The 24,394-nt window shown below is 43.1% G+C and overlaps 1 protein-coding gene across 1 annotated transcript in view; it reads right to left on the reverse strand.

Moving 5' to 3' along the window:
- LOC311143478 (integrator complex subunit 6-like) overlaps positions 1-24,158 on the reverse strand; it is a 58,803-nt gene extending 34,645 nt beyond the window's left edge. Inside the window, exons 1-8 of the mRNA XM_084179305.1 lie at positions 23,744-24,158; positions 23,553-23,630; positions 22,848-22,997; positions 14,132-14,221; positions 13,431-13,614; positions 2,639-2,764; positions 1,999-2,141; positions 21-173 (exon numbers count right to left, since the gene is read on the reverse strand). Coding sequence (XP_084035431.1) covers positions 21-173; positions 1,999-2,141; positions 2,639-2,764; positions 13,431-13,614; positions 14,132-14,221; positions 22,848-22,997; positions 23,553-23,630; positions 23,744-23,854 — 1,035 coding nt within the window. The 5' untranslated portion in view covers positions 23,855-24,158. The remainder of the gene's footprint in view (positions 1-20; positions 174-1,998; positions 2,142-2,638; positions 2,765-13,430; positions 13,615-14,131; positions 14,222-22,847; positions 22,998-23,552; positions 23,631-23,743) is intronic.
- Between the last annotated feature and the right edge of the window lie 236 nt (positions 24,159-24,394).

Consider the following 24,394-nt stretch of genomic DNA (forward strand, 5'->3'; position numbering starts at 1 on the left):
TATCGTGTGGAGTTGTGTACCTGCCAGCAGGTGTGAGAGGACTTCCTCTCCAGGATGTACCGTGTGAGGGGCGAAGGCTCCAGCTCGTACTTGTCAAAGGGAACCTTGTCAATCACCATGGGCTCAGCATCCAGGCAGGAGAAACGCACGTGGGGGTGTACCGAGCGGGGGGGCTGGGAGAGGGGCAATACAAGTTGGACATCAGAGAAAACATACAGAAATACACAATAGGTTTGGGCGGTATAACGTATACCGGGGTATTTGGAAATAGCCACGGGATGGTTTTTCCAATACCGTCAAAACTATTTTTTTTTTTTAAAAGTTCTTCTATAAATATTTGTAGCTATTCTTTAAGTAAACACCTGCAGTCAGCTTGTGCAATGTGTTAGGAGATAAAGCAGATCACGTTCTTCATTTCACCAGTCACATTATTTTACGTTAGGAAGCTTAAGTAGTTCCCCAGAACAGTTGAGCCAGTCACCTGTTTGTTTGTTAATAGAACAACAGGAGAAAGTGTGAGCAGGGGAGTCCAGTTGTGTGTTGACAGGGGTCCCGTTTTATATTGAAAGTCAACAGTGTTTTCTTGTTTCAACAGAGTGATCAGGGGACGTGCAACTGTAGTGCTCCTTCACAGAAAATACATTAGTGCAACACATTCGGCAGAAAATAGCTTCGTTTTCATCAGACGACAACAGAAGTGCAACGCTATTTGGCTGGCAGCCACACAAGTAAATGAGCTTACAATGAAAAAGCAAGGTCTTTTTGCAAAAACAAATCATGGCCATCATATTTCAAAATGTTTAGACCTATCATAGAAAGAATGTAGCCTGCTACATTTCCTAATTTTTTGCTTAAAAGTTAATCTTGCATTTTACCAGAGAAATGTAGGCTGGTTAAACCGAGAAAAGTACCAGAAAAAAGTAGCTCCACATCGGTCAGAGCTGTCTGCTGATAAAATGCCCATTTGTGAATTCTCATCCGAGTTTAGAAGGGCAACTGAAGCCCAAAATGAGTCTGATGCCGAGCAGAATTTACAATAAGAATAAATTTAAATCTGCATTTACAAAACGCAGAAAGATATTTCTTATGTGTTTTATCTTTTTTTCCTGCGTGAAAAAACACAGAATTCTGCATTAACAGAACCCTTAAGTTTAACTTGCTATCTCAGTAAGTGGCTGAATTAATAAGGTGACGGGGCATCATATTGTGTTAGCTTTCTGCCGTGTTTGAGAAGTTAAAGCCCATTGGCTGCCACTGCCATCTCGATTTCCTTGCATTTTTTTTCTCCTCTCAGGTCTCAGCCCGTCTGCTCCTCCCCACATCTTCTCCAAGCAGAGCAGGCAGGCCCGTTGCCCTAGCGACTCCACACAGACACAGTGTGTAGACATGCTGCTAGAGAGCCAGTCCTGTTCTTCCTTCGGACAAGTATGCGTCAAAACTTCATTCATTTGCACAACGTCTCTAGTTCACATTCGCTTGTAAATGTCCAAACTCACCAAAAATGACATTCGGTAGCGCCTACCTATATATGTATACCTTTATGAGCTGGATTGCCTGTCTTTGCAATTAGTTTTTTTATCGTTTACGCTCGTTAGCATATTTAGCTAGCAGCCTCCATAGAAATTCACAATTATTGTGCTAATGTGTTAGCATTCTGGTAATAGACGCCCAATGGGCTACATTTTTGGCGCCCCCTTGTGTACTAAGACGGTAACACCGTAAATCCCGGGGTGAGAGAAGGACGGTATGAAGGTATGAAAATCTGGATACCGCCCAACCCTACACACACCAACATCACTCTTCCTTCTCTCTCTCTCTCACACACACACACACGCTCGCAAACACACACACACACGCGCAAACACACACGCACAAAACGCGCAAACACACACACGTGTGCAAACACACGCACGCGCAAACACATACACACGAGCAAACATACACACACGCAAACACACACACACGCGCAAACACACACACACCCCCTTGCTCTCTTACCAGGGTGGGGGAGTTAGTGTCGGGCCAGAAGGCTTCAGGAATGGGCCAGTGTCCGATGGGCACACCAGTCTTGGGGTTGGGTCGTACGTAGATCAGCTTGCGGCAGCAGTGCCAGGACTGGGGGCCGGACTTCAGGATCTCATCTGGACACAGAGACAGAAAGAGAGTTAAATGAAGTGAATCAGATCTACACCTGCATAGAGGCTAGGGGAACGAAAAACAACTGGCTGTCAATAAGACAAATCTCAATTGCATTCTCCTCGCCTCCTTCAAGGGACCTCTGGCTCTCTCATCCAATGGGTTTTGAGAAGGAGGCGAGGAGAGGACGCAATGAATATTCAATTGAGACTGTCCCCAATCTCCATCAATCTCTCCCTCGCACGCTCTCTCTCCCCTGTGAAAGTGATGCCATCCTAAATCACACTTCCGCAGTCAATCCCTGAATCTTATGAATTGGTTTGAGGATTATATCAAATTCTTGCAGTAATTTAAGATATATATAAAATTATATCTGTGTTTGTGGATATATTTACTTCTGCCAGATGCCTTTTATGAAGTTTTTGCACTGAAGACCATTGTACCACGTTTTGACCATTAAAGATCACATCCTGGGACTTCCGTCACTATGATAGCGTCTTACCCTCTCCAGGAGAGGGGTCAGGGCCTGTCTTCTCAAAGCTGAGGACCACTCCACTCTGGATCTTCTGCAGCAGAGATTCCAGACACTGGTTCAACATGCGCTGAGAGAACACACTGTAGGAGCGGCCTGGGAGAGAAAGAGAGACACACACACACACACACACACACACACACACACACACACACACACACACACACACACACACACACACACACACACACACACACACACACACACACACACACACACACACACACACACACACACACACACACACACACACACACACACACACACACACACACACACACACACCTCATTAGCCTGAGCCATTGTAGCATGTAGAGTCCCAGTAGTAGTAGTAGTAGTAGTAGTAGTAGTAGTAGCAGCAGCAGCAGCATGTAGAGTCCCAGTAGTAGTAGTAGTAGTAGTAGTAGTAGTAGTAGTAGTAGTAGCATGTAGAGTCCCAGTAGTAGTAGTAGTAGTAGTAGTAGTAGCAGCATGTAGAGTCCCAGTAGTAGTAGTAGTAGTAGTAGTAGTAGTAGCATGTAGAGTCCCAGTAGTAGTAGTAGTAGTAGCATGTAGAGTCCCAGTAGTAGTAGTAGTAGTAGTAGTAGTAGCATGTAGAGTCCCAGTAGTAGTAGTAGTAGCATGTAGAGTCCCAGTAGTAGTAGTAGTAGTAGTAGTAGTAGTAGTAGTAGTAGTAGCATGTAGAGTCCCAGTAGTAGTAGTAGTAGCATGTAGAGTCCCAGTAGTAGTAGTAGTAGTAGCATGTAGAGTCCCAGTAGTAGTAGTAGTAGTAGTAGTAGTAGTAGTAGTAGTAGCATGTAGAGTCCCAGTAGTAGTAGTAGTAGTAGTAGTAGCATGTAGAGTCCCAGTAGTAGTAGTAGTAGCATGTAGAGTCCCAGTAGTAGTAGTAGTAGTAGTAGTAGTAGTAGCATGTAGAGTCCCAGTAGTAGTAGTAGTAGTAGCATGTAGAGTCCCAGTAGTAGTAGTAGTAGTAGTAGTAGTAGCATGTAGAGTCCCAGTAGTAGTAGTAGTAGCATGTAGAGTCCCAGTAGTAGTAGTAGTAGTAGTAGTAGTAGTAGTAGTAGTAGTAGTAGTAGCATGTAGAGTCCCAGTAGTAGTAGTAGTAGCATGTAGAGTCCCAGTAGTAGTAGTAGTAGTAGCATGTAGAGTCCCAGTAGTAGTAGTAGTAGTAGTAGTAGTAGTAGTAGTAGTAGTAGCATGTAGAGTCCCAGTAGTAGTAGTAGTAGTAGTAGTAGCATGTAGAGTCCCAGTAGTAGTAGTAGTAGCATGTAGAGTCCCAGTAGTAGTAGTAGTAGTAGCATGTAGAGTCCCAAGTAGTAGTAGTAGTAGTAGTAGTAGTAGTAGTAGTAGTAGCAGCATGTAGAGTCCCAGTAGTAGTAGTAGTAGTAGTAGCATGTAGAGTCCCAGTAGTAGTAGTAGTAGTAGTAGCATGTAGAGTCCCAGTAGTAGTAGTAGTAGTAGTAGTAGTAGTAGCATGTAGAGTCCCAGTAGTAGTAGTAGTAGTAGTAGTAGTAGCATGTAGAGTCCCAGTAGTAGTAGTAGTAGTAGTAGTAGTAGTAGTAGCATGTAGAGTCCCAGTAGTAGTAGTAGTAGTAGTAGTAGTAGTAGTAGTAGCATGTAGAGTCCCAGTAGTAGTAGTAGTAGTAGTAGTAGTAGTAGTAGCATGTAGAGTCCCAGTAGTAGTAGTAGTAGTAGTAGTAGTAGTAGTAGTAGTAGCATGTAGAGTCCCAGTAGTAGTAGTAGTAGTAGTAGTAGTAGTAGTAGCATGTAGAGTCCCAGTAGTAGTAGTAGTAGTAGTAGTAGTAGTAGTAGCAGCATGTAGAGTCCCAGTAGTAGTAGTAGTAGTAGTAGCATGTAGAGTCCCAGTAGTAGTAGTAGTAGTAGTAGCATGTAGAGTCCCAGTAGTAGTAGTAGTAGTAGTAGTAGTAGTATGTAGAGTCCCAGTAGTAGTAGTAGTAGTAGTAGTAGTAGCATGTAGAGTCCCAGTAGTAGTAGTAGTAGTAGTAGTAGTAGTAGTAGTAGTAGTAGTAGTAGCATGTAGAGTCCCAGTAGTAGTAGTAGTAGTAGTAGCATGTAGAGTCCCAGTAGTAGTAGTAGTAGCATATAGAGTCCCAGTAGTAGTAGTAGTAGTAGTAGTAGCATGTAGAGTCCCAGTAGTAGTAGTAGTAGTAGTAGTAGTAGTAGTAGTAGTAGCATGTAGAGTCCCAGTAGTAGTAGTAGTAGTAGTAGTAGTAGTAGCATGTAGAGTCCCAGTAGTAGTAGTAGTAGTAGTAGTAGTAGTAGTATGTAGAGTCCCAGTAGTAGTAGTAGTAGTAGTAGTAGTAGTAGTAGTAGTAGTAGTAGTAGTAGTAGTAGTAGTAGTAGCATGTAGAGTCCCAGTAGTAGTAGTAGTAGCATGTAGAGTCCCAGTAGTAGTAGTAGTAGTAGTAGTAGTAGTAGTAGTAGTAGTAGTAGTAGCATGTAGAGTCCCAGTAGTAGTAGTAGTAGTAGTAGCATGTAGAGTCCCAGTAGTAGTAGTAGTAGTAGCAGTAGCATGTAGAGTCCCAGTAGTAGTAGTAGTAGTAGTAGCATGTAGAGTCCCAGTAGTAGTAGTAGTAGCATGTAGAGTCCCAGTAGTAGTAGTAGTAGTAGTAGTAGCATGTAGAGTCCCAGTAGTAGTAGTAGTAGTAGTAGTAGTAGTAGCATGTAGAGTCCCAGTAGTAGTAGTAGTAGTAATAGCATGTAGAGTCCCAGTAGTAGTAGTAGTAGTAGTAGCATGTAGAGTCCCAGTAGTAGTAGTAGTAGTAGTAGCATGTAGAGTCCCAGTAGTAGTAGTAGTAGTAGCATGTAGAGTCCCAATAGTAGTAGTAGTAGTAGTAGTAGTAGTAGTATGTAGAGTCCCAGTAGTAGTAGTAGTAGTAGTAGCATGTAGAGTCCCAGTAGTAGTAGTAGTAGTAGCATGTAGAGTCCCAATAGTAGTAGTAGTAGTAGTAGTAGTAGTAGCATGTAGAGTCCCAATAGTAGTAGTAGTAGTAGTAGTAGTAGTAGTAGTAGCAGCATGTAGAGTCCCAGTAGTAGTAGTAGTAGTAGTAGCATGTAGAGTCCCAGTAGTAGTAGTAGTAGTAGTAGCATGTAGAGTCCCAGTAGTAGTAGTAGTAGTAGTAGTAGTAGTAGCATGTAGAGTCCCAGTAGTAGTAGTAGTAGTAGCATGTAGAGTCCCAGTAGTAGTAGTAGTAGTAGTAGTAGTAGTAGTAGTAGTAGTAGTAGTAGTAGCATGTAGAGTCCCAGTAGTAGTAGTAGTAGTAGTAGTAGTAGTAGTAGCATGTAGAGTCCCAGTAGTAGTAGTAGTAGTAGTAGTAGTAGTAGTAGCATGTAGAGTCCCAGTAGTAGTAGTAGTAGTAGTAGTAGTAGTAGTAGTAGTAGTAGCATGTAGAGTCCCAGTAGTAGTAGTAGTAGTAGTAGTAGTAGTAGTAGTAGCATGTAGAGTCCCAGTAGTAGTAGTAGTAGTAGCAGCATGTAGAGTCCCAGTAGTAGTAGTAGTAGTAGCATGTAGAGTCCCAGTAGTAGTAGTAGTAGTAGTAGTAGTAGTATGTAGAGTCCCAGTAGTAGTAGTAGTAGTAGTAGTAGTAGTAGTAGTAGTAGTAGTAGCATGTAGAGTCCCAGTAGTAGTAGTAGTAGTAGTAGCATGTAGAGTCCCAGTAGTAGTAGTAGTAGTAGTAGTAGTAGTAGTATGTAGAGTCCCAGTAGTAGTAGTAGTAGTAGTAGTAGTAGCATGTAGAGTCCCAGTAGTAGTAGTAGTAGTAGTAGTAGTAGTAGCATGTAGAGTCCCAGTAGTAGTAGTAGTAGTAGTAGCATGTAGAGTCCCAGTAGTAGTAGTAGTAGCATGTAGAGTCCCAGTAGTAGTAGTAGTAGTAGTAGTAGTAGTAGTAGTAGTAGTAGTAGCATGTAGAGTCCCAGTAGTAGTAGTAGTAGTAGTAGTAGTAGTAGTAGTAGTAGCAGCATGTAGAGTCCCAGTAGTAGTAGTAGTAGTAGCATGTAGAGTCCCAGTAGTAGTAGTAGTAGTAGTAGTAGTAGTAGTAGTAGTAGTAGTAGCAGCATGTAGAGTCCCAGTAGTAGTAGTAGTAGTAGTATGTAGAGTCCCAGTAGTAGTAGTAGTAGTAGTAGCATGTAGAGTCCCAGTAGTAGTAGTAGTAGCATGTAGAGTCCCAGTAGTAGTAGTAGTAGTAGTAGTATGTAGAGTCCCAGTAGTAGTAGTAGTAGTAGCAGCATGTAGAGTCCCAGTAGTAGTAGTAGTAGTAGTAGTAGTAGTAGCATGTAGAGTCCCAGTAGTAGTAGTAGTAGTAGTAGTAGTAGTAGCATGTAGTGGCCCAGTAGTAGTAGTAGTAGTAGTAGCATGTAGAGTCCCAGTAGTAGTAGTAGTAGTAGCATGTAGAGTCCCAGTAGTAGTAGTAGTAGTAGTAGTAGTAGTAGTAGCAGCATGTAGAGTCCCAGTAGTAGTAGTAGTAGTAGTAGTAGTAGTAGTAGTAGCATGTAGAGTCCCAGTAGTAGTAGTAGTAGTAGTAGCATGTAGAGTCCCAGTAGTAGTAGTAGTAGTAGTAGTAGTAGTAGCATGTAGAGTCCCAGTAGTAGTAGTAGTAGTAGTAGCATGTAGAGTCCCAGTAGTAGTAGTAGTAGTAGTAGTAGTAGTATGTAGAGTCCCAGTAGTAGTAGTAGTAGTAGTAGTAGTAGCATGTAGAGTCCCAGTAGTAGTAGTAGTAGTAGTAGTAGTAGTAGTAGTAGTAGTAGTAGTAGCATGTAGAGTCCCAGTAGTAGTAGTAGTAGTAGTAGCATGTAGAGTCCCAGTAGTAGTAGTAGTAGCATATAGAGTCCCAGTAGTAGTAGTAGTAGTAGTAGTAGCATGTAGAGTCCCAGTAGTAGTAGTAGTAGTAGTAGTAGTAGTAGTAGTAGCATGTAGAGTCCCAGTAGTAGTAGTAGTAGTAGTAGTAGTAGTAGCATGTAGAGTCCCAGTAGTAGTAGTAGTAGTAGTAGTAGTAGTAGTATGTAGAGTCCCAGTAGTAGTAGTAGTAGTAGTAGTAGTAGTAGTAGTAGTAGTAGTAGTAGTAGTAGTAGTAGTAGTAGCATGTAGAGTCCCAGTAGTAGTAGTAGTAGCATGTAGAGTCCCAGTAGTAGTAGTAGTAGTAGTAGTAGTAGTAGTAGTAGTAGTAGTAGTAGTAGTAGCATGTAGAGTCCCAGTAGTAGTAGTAGTAGTAGTAGCATGTAGAGTCCCAGTAGTAGTAGTAGTAGTAGCAGTAGCATGTAGAGTCCCAGTAGTAGTAGTAGTAGTAGTAGCATGTAGAGTCCCAGTAGTAGTAGTAGTAGCATGTAGAGTCCCAGTAGTAGTAGTAGTAGTAGTAGTAGCATGTAGAGTCCCAGTAGTAGTAGTAGTAGTAGTAGTAGTAGTAGCATGTAGAGTCCCAGTAGTAGTAGTAGTAGTAATAGCATGTAGAGTCCCAGTAGTAGTAGTAGTAGTAGTAGTAGCATGTAGAGTCCCAGTAGTAGTAGTAGTAGTAGTAGCATGTAGAGTCCCAGTAGTAGTAGTAGTAGTAGCATGTAGAGTCCCAATAGTAGTAGTAGTAGTAGTAGTAGTAGTAGTATGTAGAGTCCCAGTAGTAGTAGTAGTAGTAGTAGCATGTAGAGTCCCAGTAGTAGTAGTAGTAGTAGCATGTAGAGTCCCAATAGTAGTAGTAGTAGTAGTAGTAGTAGTAGCATGTAGAGTCCCAATAGTAGTAGTAGTAGTAGTAGTAGTAGTAGTAGTAGTAGCAGCATGTAGAGTCCCAGTAGTAGTAGTAGTAGTAGTAGCATGTAGAGTCCCAGTAGTAGTAGTAGTAGTAGTAGCATGTAGAGTCCCAGTAGTAGTAGTAGTAGTAGTAGTAGTAGTAGCATGTAGAGTCCCAGTAGTAGTAGTAGTAGTAGCATGTAGAGTCCCAGTAGTAGTAGTAGTAGTAGTAGTAGTAGTAGTAGTAGTAGTAGTAGTAGCATGTAGAGTCCCAGTAGTAGTAGTAGTAGTAGTAGTAGTAGTAGTAGCATGTAGAGTCCCAGTAGTAGTAGTAGTAGTAGTAGTAGTAGTAGTAGTAGCATGTAGAGTCCCAGTAGTAGTAGTAGTAGTAGTAGTAGTAGTAGTAGTAGTAGTAGCATGTAGAGTCCCAGTAGTAGTAGTAGTAGTAGTAGTAGTAGTAGTAGCATGTAGAGTCCCAGTAGTAGTAGTAGTAGTAGCAGCATGTAGAGTCCCAGTAGTAGTAGTAGTAGTAGCATGTAGAGTCCCAGTAGTAGTAGTAGTAGTAGTAGTAGTAGTATGTAGAGTCCCAGTAGTAGTAGTAGTAGTAGTAGTAGTAGTAGTAGTAGTAGTAGCATGTAGAGTCCCAGTAGTAGTAGTAGTAGTAGTAGCATGTAGAGTCCCAGTAGTAGTAGTAGTAGTAGTAGTAGTAGTAGTATGTAGAGTCCCAGTAGTAGTAGTAGTAGTAGTAGTAGTAGCATGTAGAGTCCCAGTAGTAGTAGTAGTAGTAGTAGTAGTAGTAGCATGTAGAGTCCCAGTAGTAGTAGTAGTAGTAGTAGCATGTAGAGTCCCAGTAGTAGTAGTAGTAGCATGTAGAGTCCCAGTAGTAGTAGTAGTAGTAGTAGTAGTAGTAGTAGTAGTAGTAGTAGCATGTAGAGTCCCAGTAGTAGTAGTAGTAGTAGTAGTAGTAGTAGTAGTAGTAGCAGCATGTAGAGTCCCAGTAGTAGTAGTAGTAGTAGCATGTAGAGTCCCAGTAGTAGTAGTAGTAGTAGTAGTAGTAGTAGTAGTAGTAGTAGTAGCAGCATGTAGAGTCCCAGTAGTAGTAGTAGTAGTAGTATGTAGAGTCCCAGTAGTAGTAGTAGTAGTAGTAGCATGTAGAGTCCCAGTAGTAGTAGTAGTAGCATGTAGAGTCCCAGTAGTAGTAGTAGTAGTAGTAGTATGTAGAGTCCCAGTAGTAGTAGTAGTAGTAGCAGCATGTAGAGTCCCAGTAGTAGTAGTAGTAGTAGTAGTAGTAGTAGCATGTAGAGTCCCAGTAGTAGTAGTAGTAGTAGTAGTAGTAGTAGCATGTAGTGGCCCAGTAGTAGTAGTAGTAGTAGTAGCATGTAGAGTCCCAGTAGTAGTAGTAGTAGTAGCATGTAGAGTCCCAGTAGTAGTAGTAGTAGTAGTAGTAGTAGCAGCATGTAGAGTCCCAGTAGTAGTAGTAGTAGTAGTAGTAGTAGTAGTAGTAGCATGTAGAGTCCCAGTAGTAGTAGTAGTAGTAGTAGCATGTAGAGTCCCAGTAGTAGTAGTAGTAGTAGTAGTAGTAGTAGCATGTAGAGTCCCAGTAGTAGTAGTAGTAGTAGTAGTAGTAGTAGTAGTAGCATGTAGAGTCCCAGTAGAAGTAGTAGTAGTAGCATGTAGAGTCCCAGTAGTAGTAGTAGTAGTAGTAGTAGTAGTAGCATGTAGAGTCCCAGTAGTAGTAGTAGTAGTAGCATGTAGAGTCCCAGTAGTAGTAGTAGTAGTAGTAGTAGCATGTAGAGTCCCAGTAGTAGTAGTAGTAGTAGTAGTAGTAGTAGTAGTAGTAGTAGTAGTAGTAGTAGTAGTAGTAGTAGCATGTAGAGTCCCAGTAGTAGTAGTAGTAGTAGCATGTAGAGTCCCAGTAGTAGTAGTAGTAGTAGTAGTAGTAGTAGCATGTAGAGTCCCAGTAGTAGTAGTAGTAGTAGTAGTAGTAGTAGTAGTAGTAGTAGCATGTAGAGTCCCAGTAGTAGTAGTAGTAGTAGTAGTAGCATGTAGAGTCCCAGTAGTAGTAGTAGTAGTAGTAGTAGTAGTAGTAGTAGTAGTAGTAGCATGTAGAGTCCCAGTAGTAGTAGTAGTAGTAGTAGTAGTAGCATGTAGAGTCCCAGTAGTAGTAGTAGTAGTAGTAGTAGTAGTAGTAGTAGTAGTAGTAGTAGTAGCATGTAGAGTCCCAGTAGTAGTAGTAGTAGTAGTAGCATGTAGAGTCCCAGTAGTAGTAGTAGTAGTAGTAGTAGTAGCATGTAGAGTCCCAGTAGTAGTAGTAGTAGTAGTAGTAGTAGCATGTAGAGTCCCAGTAGTAGTAGTAGTAGTAGTAGTAGTAGCATGTAGAGTCCCAGTAGTAGTAGTAGTAGTAGCATGTAGAGTCCCAGTAGTAGTAGTAGTAGTAGTAGTAGTAGTAGTAGTAGTAGTAGTAGTAGTAGTAGTAGTAGTAGTAGTAGCATGTAGAGTCCCAGTAGTAGTAGTAGTAGTAGTAGTAGTAGTAGTAGTAGCATGTAGAGTCCCAGTAGTAGTAGTAGTAGTAGCATGTAGAGTCCCAGTAGTAGTAGCAGTAGTAGTAGTAGTAGTAGTAGTAGTAGTAGTAGTAGTAGTAGTAGTAGTAGTAGTAGTAGCATGTAGAGTCCCAGTAGTAGTAGTAGTAGTAGTAGTAGTAGTAGTAGTAGTAGCATGTAGAGCCCCCCCTTGGTTTGTGCTGTGGTGGAGACCTCTGTGGGCTATACTCGGCCTTGTCTCAGGATTGTAAGTTGGTGGTTGAGGATATCCCTCTAGTGGTGCGGGGGCTGTGCTTTGGCAGAGTGGGTGGGGTTATATCCTTCCTGTTTGGCCCTGTCCGGGGGTTTCTTCGGATGGGGCCACAGTGTCTCCGGACCGCTCCTGTCTCAGCCTCCAGTATTTATGCTGCAGTAGTTTATGTGTCGGGGGGCTGGGGTTAGTTGGTTATACCTGGAGTACTTCTCCTGTCTTATCCAGTGTCCTGTGTGAATTTAAGTATGCTCTCTCTAATTCTCTCGTTCTCTCTTTCTCTCTGAGAACCTGAGCCCTAGGACCATACGTCGGGACTACCGGCCGTGGTGACTCCTTGCTGTCCCCAGTCCGCCTGGCCTTGCTGCTATTCCAGTTTCAACTGTTCTGCCTGCGGTTATGGAACCCCTACCTGTCCCAGACCTGCTGTTTTCAACTCTTAATGATCGGCTATGAAAAGCCAACTGAGATTTATTCCTGATTATTATTTGACCATGCTTGTCACTTATGAACATTTTTGAACATCTTGGCATGGTTCTGTTATAATCTCCACCCGGCACAGCCAGAAGAGGACTGGCCACCCCTCATAGCCTGGTTCCTCTCTAGGTTTCTTCCTAGGTTTTGGCCTTTCTAGGGAGTTTTTCCTAGCCACCGTGCTTCTACACCTGCATTACTAGCTGTTTGGGGTTTTAGGCTGGGTTTCTGTACAGCACTTCGAGATATTAGCTGATGTACGAAGGACTATATAAAATAAAATTGATTGATTGATTGATTGAGTAGCATGTAGAGTCCCAGTAGTAGTAGTAGTAGTAGTAGTAGTAGTAGCATGTAGAGTCCCAGTAGTAGTAGTAGTAGTAGTAGCATGTAGAGTCCCAGTAGTAGTAGTAGTAGTAGTAGTAGTAGCATGTAGAGTCCCAGTAGTAGTAGTAGTAGCATGTAGAGTCCCAGTAGTAGTAGTAGTAGTAGTAGTAGTAGTAGTAGTAGTAGTAGTAGCATGTAGAGTCCCAGTAGTAGTAGTAGTAGTAGTAGTAGTAGTAGCATGTAGAGTCCCAGTAGTAGTAGTAGTAGTAGTAGTAGTAGTAGTAGTAGTAGTAGCATGTAGAGTCCCAGTAGTAGTAGTAGTAGTAGTAGTAGTAGTAGTAGTAGTAGTAGTAGTAGTAGTAGTAGCATGTAGAGTCCCAGTAGTAGTAGTAGTAGTAGCATGTAGAGTCCCAGTAGTAGTAGTAGTAGTAGCATGTAGAGTCCCAGTAGTAGTAGTAGTAGTAGTAGTAGTAGTAGCATGTAGAGTCCCAGTAGTAGTAGTAGTAGTAGCATGTAGAGTCCCAGTAGTAGTAGTAGTAGTAGTAGCATGTAGAGTCCCAGTAGTAGTAGTAGTAGTAGTAGTAGTAGTAGCATGTAGAGTCCCAGTAGTAGTAGTAGTAGTAGTAGTAGTAGTAGTAGTAGTAGTAGTAGTAGTAGTAGTAGCATGTAGAGTCCCAGTAGTAGTAGTAGTAGCATGTAGAGTCCCAGTAGTAGTAGTAGTAGTAGTAGTAGTAGTAGTAGCATGTAGAGTCCCAGTAGTAGTAGTAGTAGTAGTAGCATGTAGAGTCCCAGTAGTAGTAGTAGTAGTAGTAGTAGTAGTAGTAGTAGTAGTAGTAGTAGCAGCATGTAGAGTCCCAGTAGTAGTAGTAGTAGTAGTAGTAGGCAGGATGTTCCCCAATGCTTTAAGGGGGCCGGAGTAAAAAATAACCCCTGCTCTATTGAACACTTTTTTGGTATTGATACTGCACAGTTGAGGAAAGAGCGTGCAAGTAAGCATTTCACTGTACCGTTTACACCCGCTGTATCCTGTGTATGTAACGAATAAACTTTGATTTGATATGACATACTCTAGCCTCATAAGGCCTTACATAAACAGAGGCAGTTACACACACACACACACACACACACACACACACAGAGAGAGAGTATTGTATGACTAACCTTGTGGGGACACACAATTCAGTCCCATTCAAATACATTTTTCCCTAACCCCTAACCTAACCCGAAAACCTTAACCCTAAAACTAACCCTAGCTCCTAACCCTAATTCTAGCCCTAACACTAATTATAACCGTAACCCCTAGAAATAGCATTTGACCTTGTGGGGACTAACAAAATGTCCCCAGTTGGTCAAATGTTTTATTGTTTACTATTCTTGTGGGGACTTCTGCTCCCCACAAGTATAGTTAAACACATTCACACACACACAGTGTCACACCTCCTGTGACCTCACACATGGGGGTGATGGCCGAGTCGTCGGGGGGGACCCCCCCTAGTGGTTCAGGCTCTACAGTGGCGTGTCCAGGGATCCTCAGCACCAGGGAGAACAGACGCTGGTCCCAGCGGAACGGCTCCTTGGTCAGCTCACTGCCCGGCAGAGGAGTGGTCAGGGGAAGGTGGAGCTGGCGGAGAGAGAGAGAGAGAGAGAGGGAGGCAAAGAGAGAGAGAAGGGTATTTAGGAATACTGTAAAGAGATAGACTGTGTGCATGAGAGAGAGAGAGAGAGAGAGAGAGAGAGAGAGAGAGAGAGAGAGAGAGAGAGAGAGAGACAGAGAGAGAGACAGAGACAGAGACAGAGACAGAGACAGAGACAGAGACAGAGACAGAGACAGAGACAGAGAGAGAGACAGAGAGAGAGACAGACAGAGAGACAGACAGAGAGAGAGACAGAGAGACAGACAGAGAGACAGACAGAGAGACAGACAGACAGAGAGACAGACAGACAGACAGACAGACAGACAGACAGACAGACAGACAGACAGACAGACAGACAGACAGACAGACAGACAGACAGACAGACAGACAGACAGACAGACAGACAGACAGACAGACAGACAGACAGACAGACGGACGTCTGGTCAGCTGAGCAACAGGAAGTACTCCTGAGTGGCTTTGACCCAGGTCTCCGTGATGACTGACCTCATCCTGGACTCCACCGCTACTGGTCAGCTTGTTGCCGTCGGTGATGGCCACTACAATGGACGGCTCAAGGAAGAAGGGATTCCTGCCCTGTGGAGGGAGAGAGAGAAAAGAAAGCGGTTAAAATGGTGTGCAGACACAGTACAGATACATGCAAATAGGTCAAACACAAAAGGAAACGTGAGAGTAAAATTAGCATAGCCAAAAAGCTTCCTGAGCTGAGCTGTGATGAGGGGTACTTGAGGCCTGGAGCTGAAATAACAGGAGTACATGAAGAGATATTATATAGTTAACCTACTGGAGATCTATTTTAGGAATGTCAAGGAGGAGAGAGGGTGAGAGGGAGGAAGACAAATGAGGAGTGTGAGAGAAACCGACAGAGGTTGGGAGAGACAGATTCACCCCTTGGGGTACAGGCAATGGTTTTGATAGGGGTGGGGGTAATTACGGCCCAGTGCATCACTGGGGCCAAGCTTCCTGCCATCCAGGACCTCTATACCAGGCGGTGTCAGAGGAAGGCCCTCAAAATTGTCAAAGACTCCAGCCACCCTAGTCATAGACTGTTCTCTCTGCTACCGCACGGCAAGCGGTACCGGAGTGCCAAGTCTAGGTCCAAAAGACTTCTCAACAGCTTCTACCCCCAAGCCATAAGACTCCTGAACAGCTAATCATGGCTACCCGGACTATTTGCACTGAGATTACAGTATGACTAGAACACACCATCACAACTTATTGTGAAATAGACAAATTACTTATTTTGAGAAATTGTGACAGGCACATGAAAGTCCACCTTTTCGTGTGTATTACACCATTTACATCACAACACATTTGGTGTGTATCACACGATTATCTTTCTTCACAACACATTTGTGTACATCACACAAATTCCAATATGTTGTGGCTAACGTTAGTTAGGCGGGTAACGTTAGCTAGGCTAGGGGTTAAGGTTAGGGGTTAGGTAACATGCTAGCTAAGTAGTTAAGGTTGGGGTTATAGTTAGGAGTTAGGTTAAAGGGTTAAGGTTTGTTAACATGCAAAGTAGTTGCAAAGTAACTCAAAAGTAGTAACCCACTGAGAACACACTGGTAGAATCAATGTTGTTTCCCTTTAACCAAAGTGGAATAAACGTTGAATTGAAGTCTGTGCAGTGGGATGTGGTTGCAAAGTTGCTAATTAGCTAAAATGCTAAAGTTGTCCATGATGAGATTCGAACAGGAAAAAATAAAAAATAAACTTTTTTCGTGTGCATGTCACAAATTTGCAGCGGCTACATGATGTAAGAAAACTAATCTAAATTAGGGTCACCTGGAAACAGACCAACACTTTGGTTCCTATCCTGTCAATAATTCCTCCTTGGCTTATTCATTCATTTGATATGTCAAACAACAATGTATTCAAGGTGCTGCCCACTATATTCCAACTGTAGAATTTGAATAATCATTCTATTTCCACGATTCCAACAGTTCACCAATGCCTACAGTAAAGGGCTAATCGGACGGCTAGATAGCAGACTATTCTATCACAGGCTTTGTGAGGGCATGGGTATGATTCACCTTGGAAACATAGTCTCTGCCAAGCCATAACAACTCACTGCTGCCCTGACACTCTCTCTATCAATAGAGATTAACATTATGTCCAGGAATTTACCAAGACCTCTGACTGTGGATACAAAATGCATACCTCTTGAGGTTTAGTCCTTTCCCCACTGGTGACTGTTCCCATCAATGGACAAGGATCTATTCCCTTCTTACTTTTCACTGTGGCCAGACAGTGATTTTTTTTGCTCAGGTGATACATTGGGAGTCTATAAACAGAGTAAAGAAAACAGACCCACGTACCCTGATTGACGAGGGAGGGTATCCATGACAACCTGGAGTTTTCCTTCAGAACGGTACTAATGATATCCTATTCTAGTCAACCCCCTGCTGATCTGACTGAATATGAAGTAGCAGCCAGAGACAACCCTGCAGGTGGATTTAGGCTTTAAAAATCAATATATTTCATTAGGAAAACACTCCTATTAACAGAGAAGCTACATTACTCCTCATTAGAATCACTGTAAATGTCACAGCATAGAAATGGCTTCAGCGTGACACACTTCAGCGTGACTGATGTAATCCACTGGCCTGGCAGGGCAGGTATGGGTGATGTACTGTTCCCCTATGGAACTGTCCGCCTGTCTATATGCTTAGGCACGTTGCCAGGTCTGCTAACATGTATAGACAGAGGTCATCAGATCTCAATTAGTTGGGTTGCCATGTTGTTCTGCTGTCCTCCCTCCCTCTCTCCATCTAGCGAAAATCAGTTCAGGCCCTGGATTACCCACCAGCTGGTTACCTCTCCTCCTTTCCTCCCTCCCTCCCTCCCTCCCTCCCTCCCTCCACCACTCAATCTATCCTGGAAAGATTCGCTCAGACACCTGGCAACCTGAGGGCGCTTCATCCCTGCACTGAAAAACACACCTCCTCTACCTTTCTCTTCACTCCATATTTCTCTCCATTTCATTACTGACTGCTCGTTAACGATTAAGATGTGTAGGTAAACTGACAGACCTTCTTGATATCCCCCTACAGTGCTCTTCCTTCAGGCAAAAACAACATTCATGAGGTCTTGGTTATAGCCCATATGGTGGTCAGACCAGATAAGGGGAAGGGCTGTATCTCAAGTCTAAAACGGACATCCTTTCCTCATCTCCTTCACCTCATATACACTCATTTGAATTGACAGGATAGGTAGTGTGTTGGATCCTTACCTACCAGGAATGTGTTTTTCGCCAGTCCAGTTCTACCATAATCAGTGCAGATGAAGGGAAGGAGATGAGGAGACATTTTAGATGAACGAGATGCACCCAAGCCAAGTTCTGAGGATTCTAACAAAGACATGGTGAGAGGGAAGATACTAAAGAGCTTCATGTTCCGCGGTGTCCACATCACTAAGGAATTAGCATGGTCCACACACACACACACACAAACAGTTGTGAAGAAGGCACAACAATGCCTCTTCCCGCTCAGGAGACTGAAAAGATTCGTCATGGCCCCTCAGATCCTCAAAAACATTCTACAGCTGCACCATTGAGAGCATCTTGACTGGCTGCATCACCGCCTGGTATGGCAACTGCTTGGCATCCGATCGCAAGGCGCAACAGAGGGTAGTGCGTACGGCCCAGTACATCACTGGGAACAAGCTCCCTGCCATCCAGGACCTCCACACCAGGCGGTGTCAGAGGAAGGCCCTACAAATTGTCAAAGACTCCAGCCACCCAAGTCAAAGACTGTTCTCTCTGCTACCACGCGGCAAGCGGTACCGATGCACCAAGTCTGGAACCAACAGGACCCTGAACAGCTTCTACCCCTAAGCCATAAGGACTGCTAAATAGTTAACCAATAGCTACCCGGACTATCTGCGCTGACCCTTTTTGCACTAACTCTTTTGACTCATCACATACAATGCTGCTATTGATTATCCTCTTGCCTAGTCACTTTATCCCTACCTATATGGAGATATCTACCTCGTACCCTTGCACCGACTAGTACCCTGTGTATATAGCCAGTGTTATCGTTACGCATTGTGGATTTATTCCTCGTGTTATTATGTTTCTATTATTAGTATTTTTTTCTCTGCATTGTTGGGAACGTTTTCACTGTTAGTCTACACCTGTTGTTAACTCTCTCTCATCATTGTTGGGAACGTTTTCACTGTTAGTCTACACCTGTTGTTAACTCTCTCTCATCATTGTTGGGAACGTTTTCACTGTTAGTCTACACCTGTTGTTAACTCTCTCTCATCATTGTTGGGAACGTTTTCACTGTTAGTCTACACCTGTTGTTAACTCTCTCTCATCATTGTTGGGAACGTTTTCACTGTTAGTCTACACCTGTTGTTAACTCTCTCTCATCATTGTTGGGAACGGCCAGTCAGTAAGCATTTCACTGTTAGTCTACACCTGTTGTTAACTCTCTCTCATCATTGTTGGGAACGTTTTCACTGTTAGTCTACACCTGTTGTTAACTCTCTCTCATCATTGTTGGGAACGTTTTCACTGTTAGTCTACACCTGTTGTTAACTCTCTCTCATCATTGTTGGGAACGTTTTCACTGTTAGTCTACACCTGTTGTTAACTCTCTCTCATCATTGTTGGGAACGTTTTCACTGTTAGTCTACACCTGTTGTTAACTCTCTCTCATCATTGTTGGGAACGTTTTCACTGTTAGTCTACACCTGTTGTTAACTCTCTCTCATCATTTATTGCCTTACCTTCATAACTTGCTACATTTGCACACACTGTATATATATTTTTTTCTGTTATATTTTTGACTTTGTTTTGTTTTACCCCATATGTAACTCTGTGTTGTTGTTTTTATCGCACTGCTTTGCTTTATCTTGGCCAGGTCGCAGTTGTAAATGAGAACTTGTTCTCAACTGGTTTACCTGGTTAAATAAAGGTGAAATAAAAAATAAAATAAAATTGTTGGGAACGGCCCGTCAGTCAGCATTTCACTGTTAGTCTACACCTGTTGTTTACTCAATTGGTAGAGCATGGCGCTTGTAACGCCAGGGTAGTGGGTTCGATCCCCGGGACCACCCATACGTAAAAATGTATGCACACATGACTGTAAGTCGCTTTGGATAAAAGCGTCTGCTAAATGGCATATTATTATTATTATTATTATTGTTGGGAACGGCCCGTCAGTAAGCATTTCACTGTTAGTCTACACCTGTTGTGTACGAAGCATGTGGCAAATACAATGTGATTGATTTGATCAGGAGAGGCTTACTTCACTAACTCCTCAGCCCTGTTCTGTTGAACTGATCCCTGATACTAGTCTAGGGCAGGGGTTCCCATCCTTTCTTCTCCAGGGCCCCCCTTTACACATTTGAAATATTACACAGGTTCACCTTGTGCTGGGGACAATAAAAGGCCTATCTAAAATGTGCAGTTTTCACAATGCCACAGATGTCTGTGTAGCTCAGTTGGTAGAGCATGGCGCTTGCAACGCCAGGGTTGTGGGTTCGTTTCCCACGGGGGGCCAGTATGAAAAAAATGTATGCACTCTAACTGTAAGTCGCTCTGGATAAGAGCGTCTGCTAAATGACTAAAATGTAAATGTCAATTGGCATGCTGACTGCAGGAATGTCCACCAGAGCCGTTGCCAGAGAATTTTATGTTAATTTCTCTACCATAAGCCGCATACAACATTGTTTAACAGAATTTGGCAGTACATCCAACCGGCCTCACAACCACATATCCTGAGGCTGCATTTATTGTAGCCGGGGATTTTAACAAAGCAAATTTGAGGACTAGGCTGCCGAAGTTCTATCAACATGTCGACTGACCGTGTACTCAGAGCATGCGCAGACCAACTGGCTGGTGTGTTTACGAACATATTCGATCTCTCCCTACCCCAGTCTGCTGTCCCCACGTTTCAAGATGGCCACCATTGTTCCTGTACCCAAGAAAGCAAAGGTAACTGAACTAAATGACTATCGCCCCGTAGCACTCACCTCTGTCATCATGAAGTGCTTTCAGAGACTAGTCAAGGATCATATCACCTCCACCTTACCTGTCACCCTAGACCCACTTCAATTTGCTTACCGCCCCAATAGATCCACAGACGATGCAATCGCCATCACACTGCCCTATCCCATCTGGACAAGAGGAATACCTATGTAAGAATGCTGTTCATTGACTATAGCTCAGTATTCAACACCATAGTACCCTCCAAGCTCCTCATTAAGCACGAGGCCCTGGGTCTGAAACCCGCACTGTGCAACTGGGTCCTGGACGTCCTGACGGGCCGCCCCCAGGTGGTGAAGGTAGAAAACAACATCTCCACTTCGCTGATCCTCAACACTGGGTCCTCTCAAGGGTGCGTGCTCAGCCCCCTCCTGTACTCCCTGTTCACCCATGACTGCGTGACCAAGCACGCCTCCAACTCAATCATCAAGTTTTCAGACGACACAACAGTAGTAGGCTTGATTACCAACAATGACGAGACAGCCTACAGGGAGGAGGTGAGGGCTCTGGGTGTGTGGTGCCAGGAAATAACCTCTCACTCAACGTCAACAAAACAAAGTAGATCATCGTGGACTTCAGGAAACAGCAGAGGGTGCACCCCCCCTATCCACATTGACGGGACTGCAGTAGAGAAGGTGGAAAGCTTCAAGTTCCTTGGCGTACACATCACTGACAAACAGAAATGGTCCACCCACGCAGACAGTGTGGTGAAGAAGGCGCAACAGAGCCTCTTCAACCTCAGGAGGCTGAAGAAATTTGGCTTGGCACCTAAAACCCTCACAAACTTTTACAGATGCACAATCGAGAGCATCCTGTTGGGCTGTATCACCGCCTGGTACAGCAACTGCACCGCCCACAACCGCAGGGCTCTCCAGAGGGTGGTGCAGTCTGCCGAACGCATTACCGGGGCAAACTACGCGCCCTACAGGACACCTACAGCACCCGATGTCACAGGAAGGCCAAAAGAGCCACTGCCTGTTCACCCCGCTATCATCCAGATGGTGAGGTCAGTACAGGTGCGTCAAAGCTGGGACCGAGAGAATGAAAAACAGCTTCTATCTCAAGGCCATCAGACTGTTAAATAGCAATCACTAGCACATTAGAGCCTGCTGCTGCCTTTTGAAATCCCTGGCCACTTTAAGAAATGGAACACTAGTCACGTTAATAATGTTAAAATATATTGCATTACTCATCTCATATGTATATACTGTATTCTTTAATATTCTACTGTATCTTAGTCCATGGCGCTCTGTCATTGCTCGTCCATATATGTATATATTCTTAATTCCATTCCATCCTTAGATGTGTGTATTAGGTATATGTTGTGAAATTGTTAGATATTACTTGTTAGATATTACTGCACTGTCGGAACTAGAAGTGCAAGCATTTCGCTACACCCGCAATCATCTGCTAAACACGTGTATGTGGCAAATAAAATTTGATTTGATTTTAACCGCAGACCACGTGTAACCACGCTAGCCCAGGATCTCCACATCCGTCTTCTTCAGCTACGGGATCATTGAGACAAGCCAACCAGACAGTTGATGAAACTGAGGAGTATTTATGTCTGTAATAAAGCCCTTTTGTGGGGAAAAACTCATTCTGATTGGCTGGGCCTGGCTCCCAAGTGGGAGGGCCTATGCCCACCCAGGCCCACCCATGGCTGCACCCATGCCCAGTCATGTGAAATCCATAGTTTAGGGTCTAATGAATGTGTTTCAATTCACTGATTTCCTTATATGAACTGAAACTCAGTAAAATTGTTGAAATTGTTGCGTTTATATTCTTATTCAGTATATATTTTTTTAAGGACCCTTCAAATCAAGAAAGGTCCGCGCGCCAGGGGTTGGAACCGGTTCAGGGAACAGAACCAGAAAATAACCACATTTTTTGAAGGAACAGAACCCAGAACGAAAGTGATCCATACTTTTCCGGAACAGAACCGTTATTTTAAAAGCATGGGAACCGGTTAATAACGTTATTTTACGTTCTGGGCAATTTTCTTTCCAGTCCCACAAAAACAAAACAAAACCGGAACAAAGCGCCTATGCAAAGCCCTCGCTGTCACTCAGACACGTATTCCAGTGTCTGCCTGTCTGCCTGCTCAACATCTTTATGTGTGTTTGGGCTATATGACCCTCCCCCCCGAAGCATGCATAGTCTACAGTAGCTACTGTCGTTACAGGAGTGATACAGAAACTAGGGAGAGAGATGTTTAATTAGAGAACAATTCTTAACTTTTTCAGTGCTAGTTAAGGATACTACAGTTATCATGTTTCACATCAGATTTATTAACTACAAAAAAGGTAAGACGTGTTTTTGTTTTAATTCTGGTGCCGCTAGCTCTGACCTAGCTCTTGAAAACTCTAGGCGACATTGTGTGTAATGTAATCGAACTGAGAGTCATGATCAAGGGCAAGCTCTGGGCCAACGTTAGTTATGCCAACTCTCTGGAGTTCAAAGACATTCAAAGTTCCTTCATAGAAGCCGCTCCTCCGTAGGTATAATTATGTGGGCCTAATTCAGATAATACACGTCATAACAACAAGGTGCCCAGCGCTTCGGCCTCACCCGCAAAATTTCAATTGCATGCCGTACACTACACTTGTCTGTACAATGCTTTTACATAGGTTGCCCGCTCCATAACAAGCTGCTCTATCCATTGAAGTAATTTCATGTAGAGCGAAATGTTTTTTTTTTTTAGATGATTTTAAAAGGTTTAAAAAGGAACAGAAGGGAATGACAAACTAACTTTTTGGGGGGTTCGAACCAGTTCAGAACTTTATTTTGCTGGTCGGAACAGTGGAATGGAAATAAATAAATAAATAATGGTTCTGTTCAGAACTAAACGATTGTTATCCATTTATCTCTTATACAAATAGTTTGAGATAAAGGAAGTTCATGGTGAAGTGTTACTCTGGATGAAATTCCTTACCATAGAGTACAAAAAAAATTAAATTAAAAATAGACTCAATATACTATTAAAAAGAAGGTAAATACCAGTACATAAATTCCAGTTAAAAGAAAGTTGTTGGAACTCCTACCACACTGTTGGTTCATGTCATCGTCACTTGTCACTCAAGGTGGGAGGGCGGGGGACAGGGTGAGATTGGCGGGGGACAGGGTGGGGACAAAAGATGGGGGGACCCTTGAGAAACAAGTTGACCAATTCTCTCCTTTCTATCTCTGAGTACAACATACCTGTCCATAGTTGTCTATCCCAGACACTAATCTATTGAGATTGAGCAAATCAAAAGCGGTCCTCAAAGACTGGCCAATAGTTGTGAGTCCTGCTGCTTGAAGGTTCCTCAACTCCATCATGAATGTGGCATGGCTCTCTTTCCATCCAGCCTTTTGAAATAGGGAAAGAGACACTTTTGTCATCAACAACACGCATGCAACAAGATAGGCCTTATATTATATATTTTGTCTGACACAACATTGATGGATTTCTAGGATCAGGTCATCAATACACTTTTACAATGTAATTGCCTTGATAAACATATCAAAGAATGTAATTTCCTTTTTTCTCCCCTTTCTTTAAATTTGCCATAAACATTGTCAACAGATTTACAACTTATTCCTTGCTACTGTATCATATTAACCATAATAAGCTGTTCAGACAAAATGGTAAACTAGTAAGACAAAGTGAGTTCTCCGCTGGCAAGTTAGCAGCAACCCCTCTCTCCAAGTTGACCCCACCTCGCTAAGCAGCTATCTAGATGTATAAATATCACCCAGACTTCCATGCTGTTCACCCTGAAACAAAATGTCGGCCATGTTTTAAAGTGGGTATGAAAGCTCCGTCTTAAGATTTCACACAATTGATATGGTGATCGGAATGTGAGAAGACAAGCGGGATAACTGTGTAATGTAAAGCAGGACATTACCGAAAATAAACTGTACCTTTATTCCGAGGGGAACATCTTCAAGATTTATCAACATATACCTGTCCCCTCGGCTAGCAGGATCTCTGCCTCTGAGCTGTGGAAAGAATAATAAACGGTTATCGAGTGATTATTTTGTCATGGTTAGTTAGCAACTTTACCACAAGATTATCGGGTCTTGTGGGGCGGTTCGTCTCGGGGTTACAATACCTTCATGAAAGTCTCAACAGCGCCTTTCGCTATGTCCAGATAGGTAGTGCCCAGGTGGGTGCGCTGGTTCATTGACGCGGACGTGTCTATCAAAAAAAGTAACACGGGCATTGTGTTGGTGATGACACGTTCTGCATGGACTTGGTGTCAGTGAAAACCGGTCAAAACTGAAAAAAATAATATATTGTTGTCCTGCCCGCCTCAGTTAGCTTGCTAACTAAACTGCCTCACACATCTTTAAAAAATAAGTCAGAATAGTGTGTGATACCTTTCTTCAATAAACGGAAATAAATCTAAAAACCCTTGGGGCATACTATTAGGTTTAAGAGGGAATATGAGCCGTTTTATGTTATTTTGTCAATAGTCCTAAGTTTCCAGTCACATCTCGACCCTGCACTGAGCACTCTGTCTGCTCCACTGGTTTTAGAGCGCTCCGCACTTCACACCGCCTTCCGGTCTTTCAGCGTCACGTGGCAACACATTCCGCTACTGATTGGCTCTTTGAAGTTGCTAATTACCATCTTCAAATAAGGTAACGGCCATAAGATCTGTCTGCGCGTCAGTGTTGCCATGTTCGTGGTTTTCACAAAAAAATTGGGCTACTTTGAAAACGCTGTCGCGGGTGAACATTTATTTGTCGCGAGTTGTGTT

The sequence above is a fragment of the Coregonus lavaretus genome (genome assembly GCF_964263955.1).
Source record: "Coregonus lavaretus genome assembly, chromosome: 16".
Classification (NCBI taxonomy): domain Eukaryota; kingdom Metazoa; phylum Chordata; class Actinopteri; order Salmoniformes; family Salmonidae; genus Coregonus; species Coregonus lavaretus.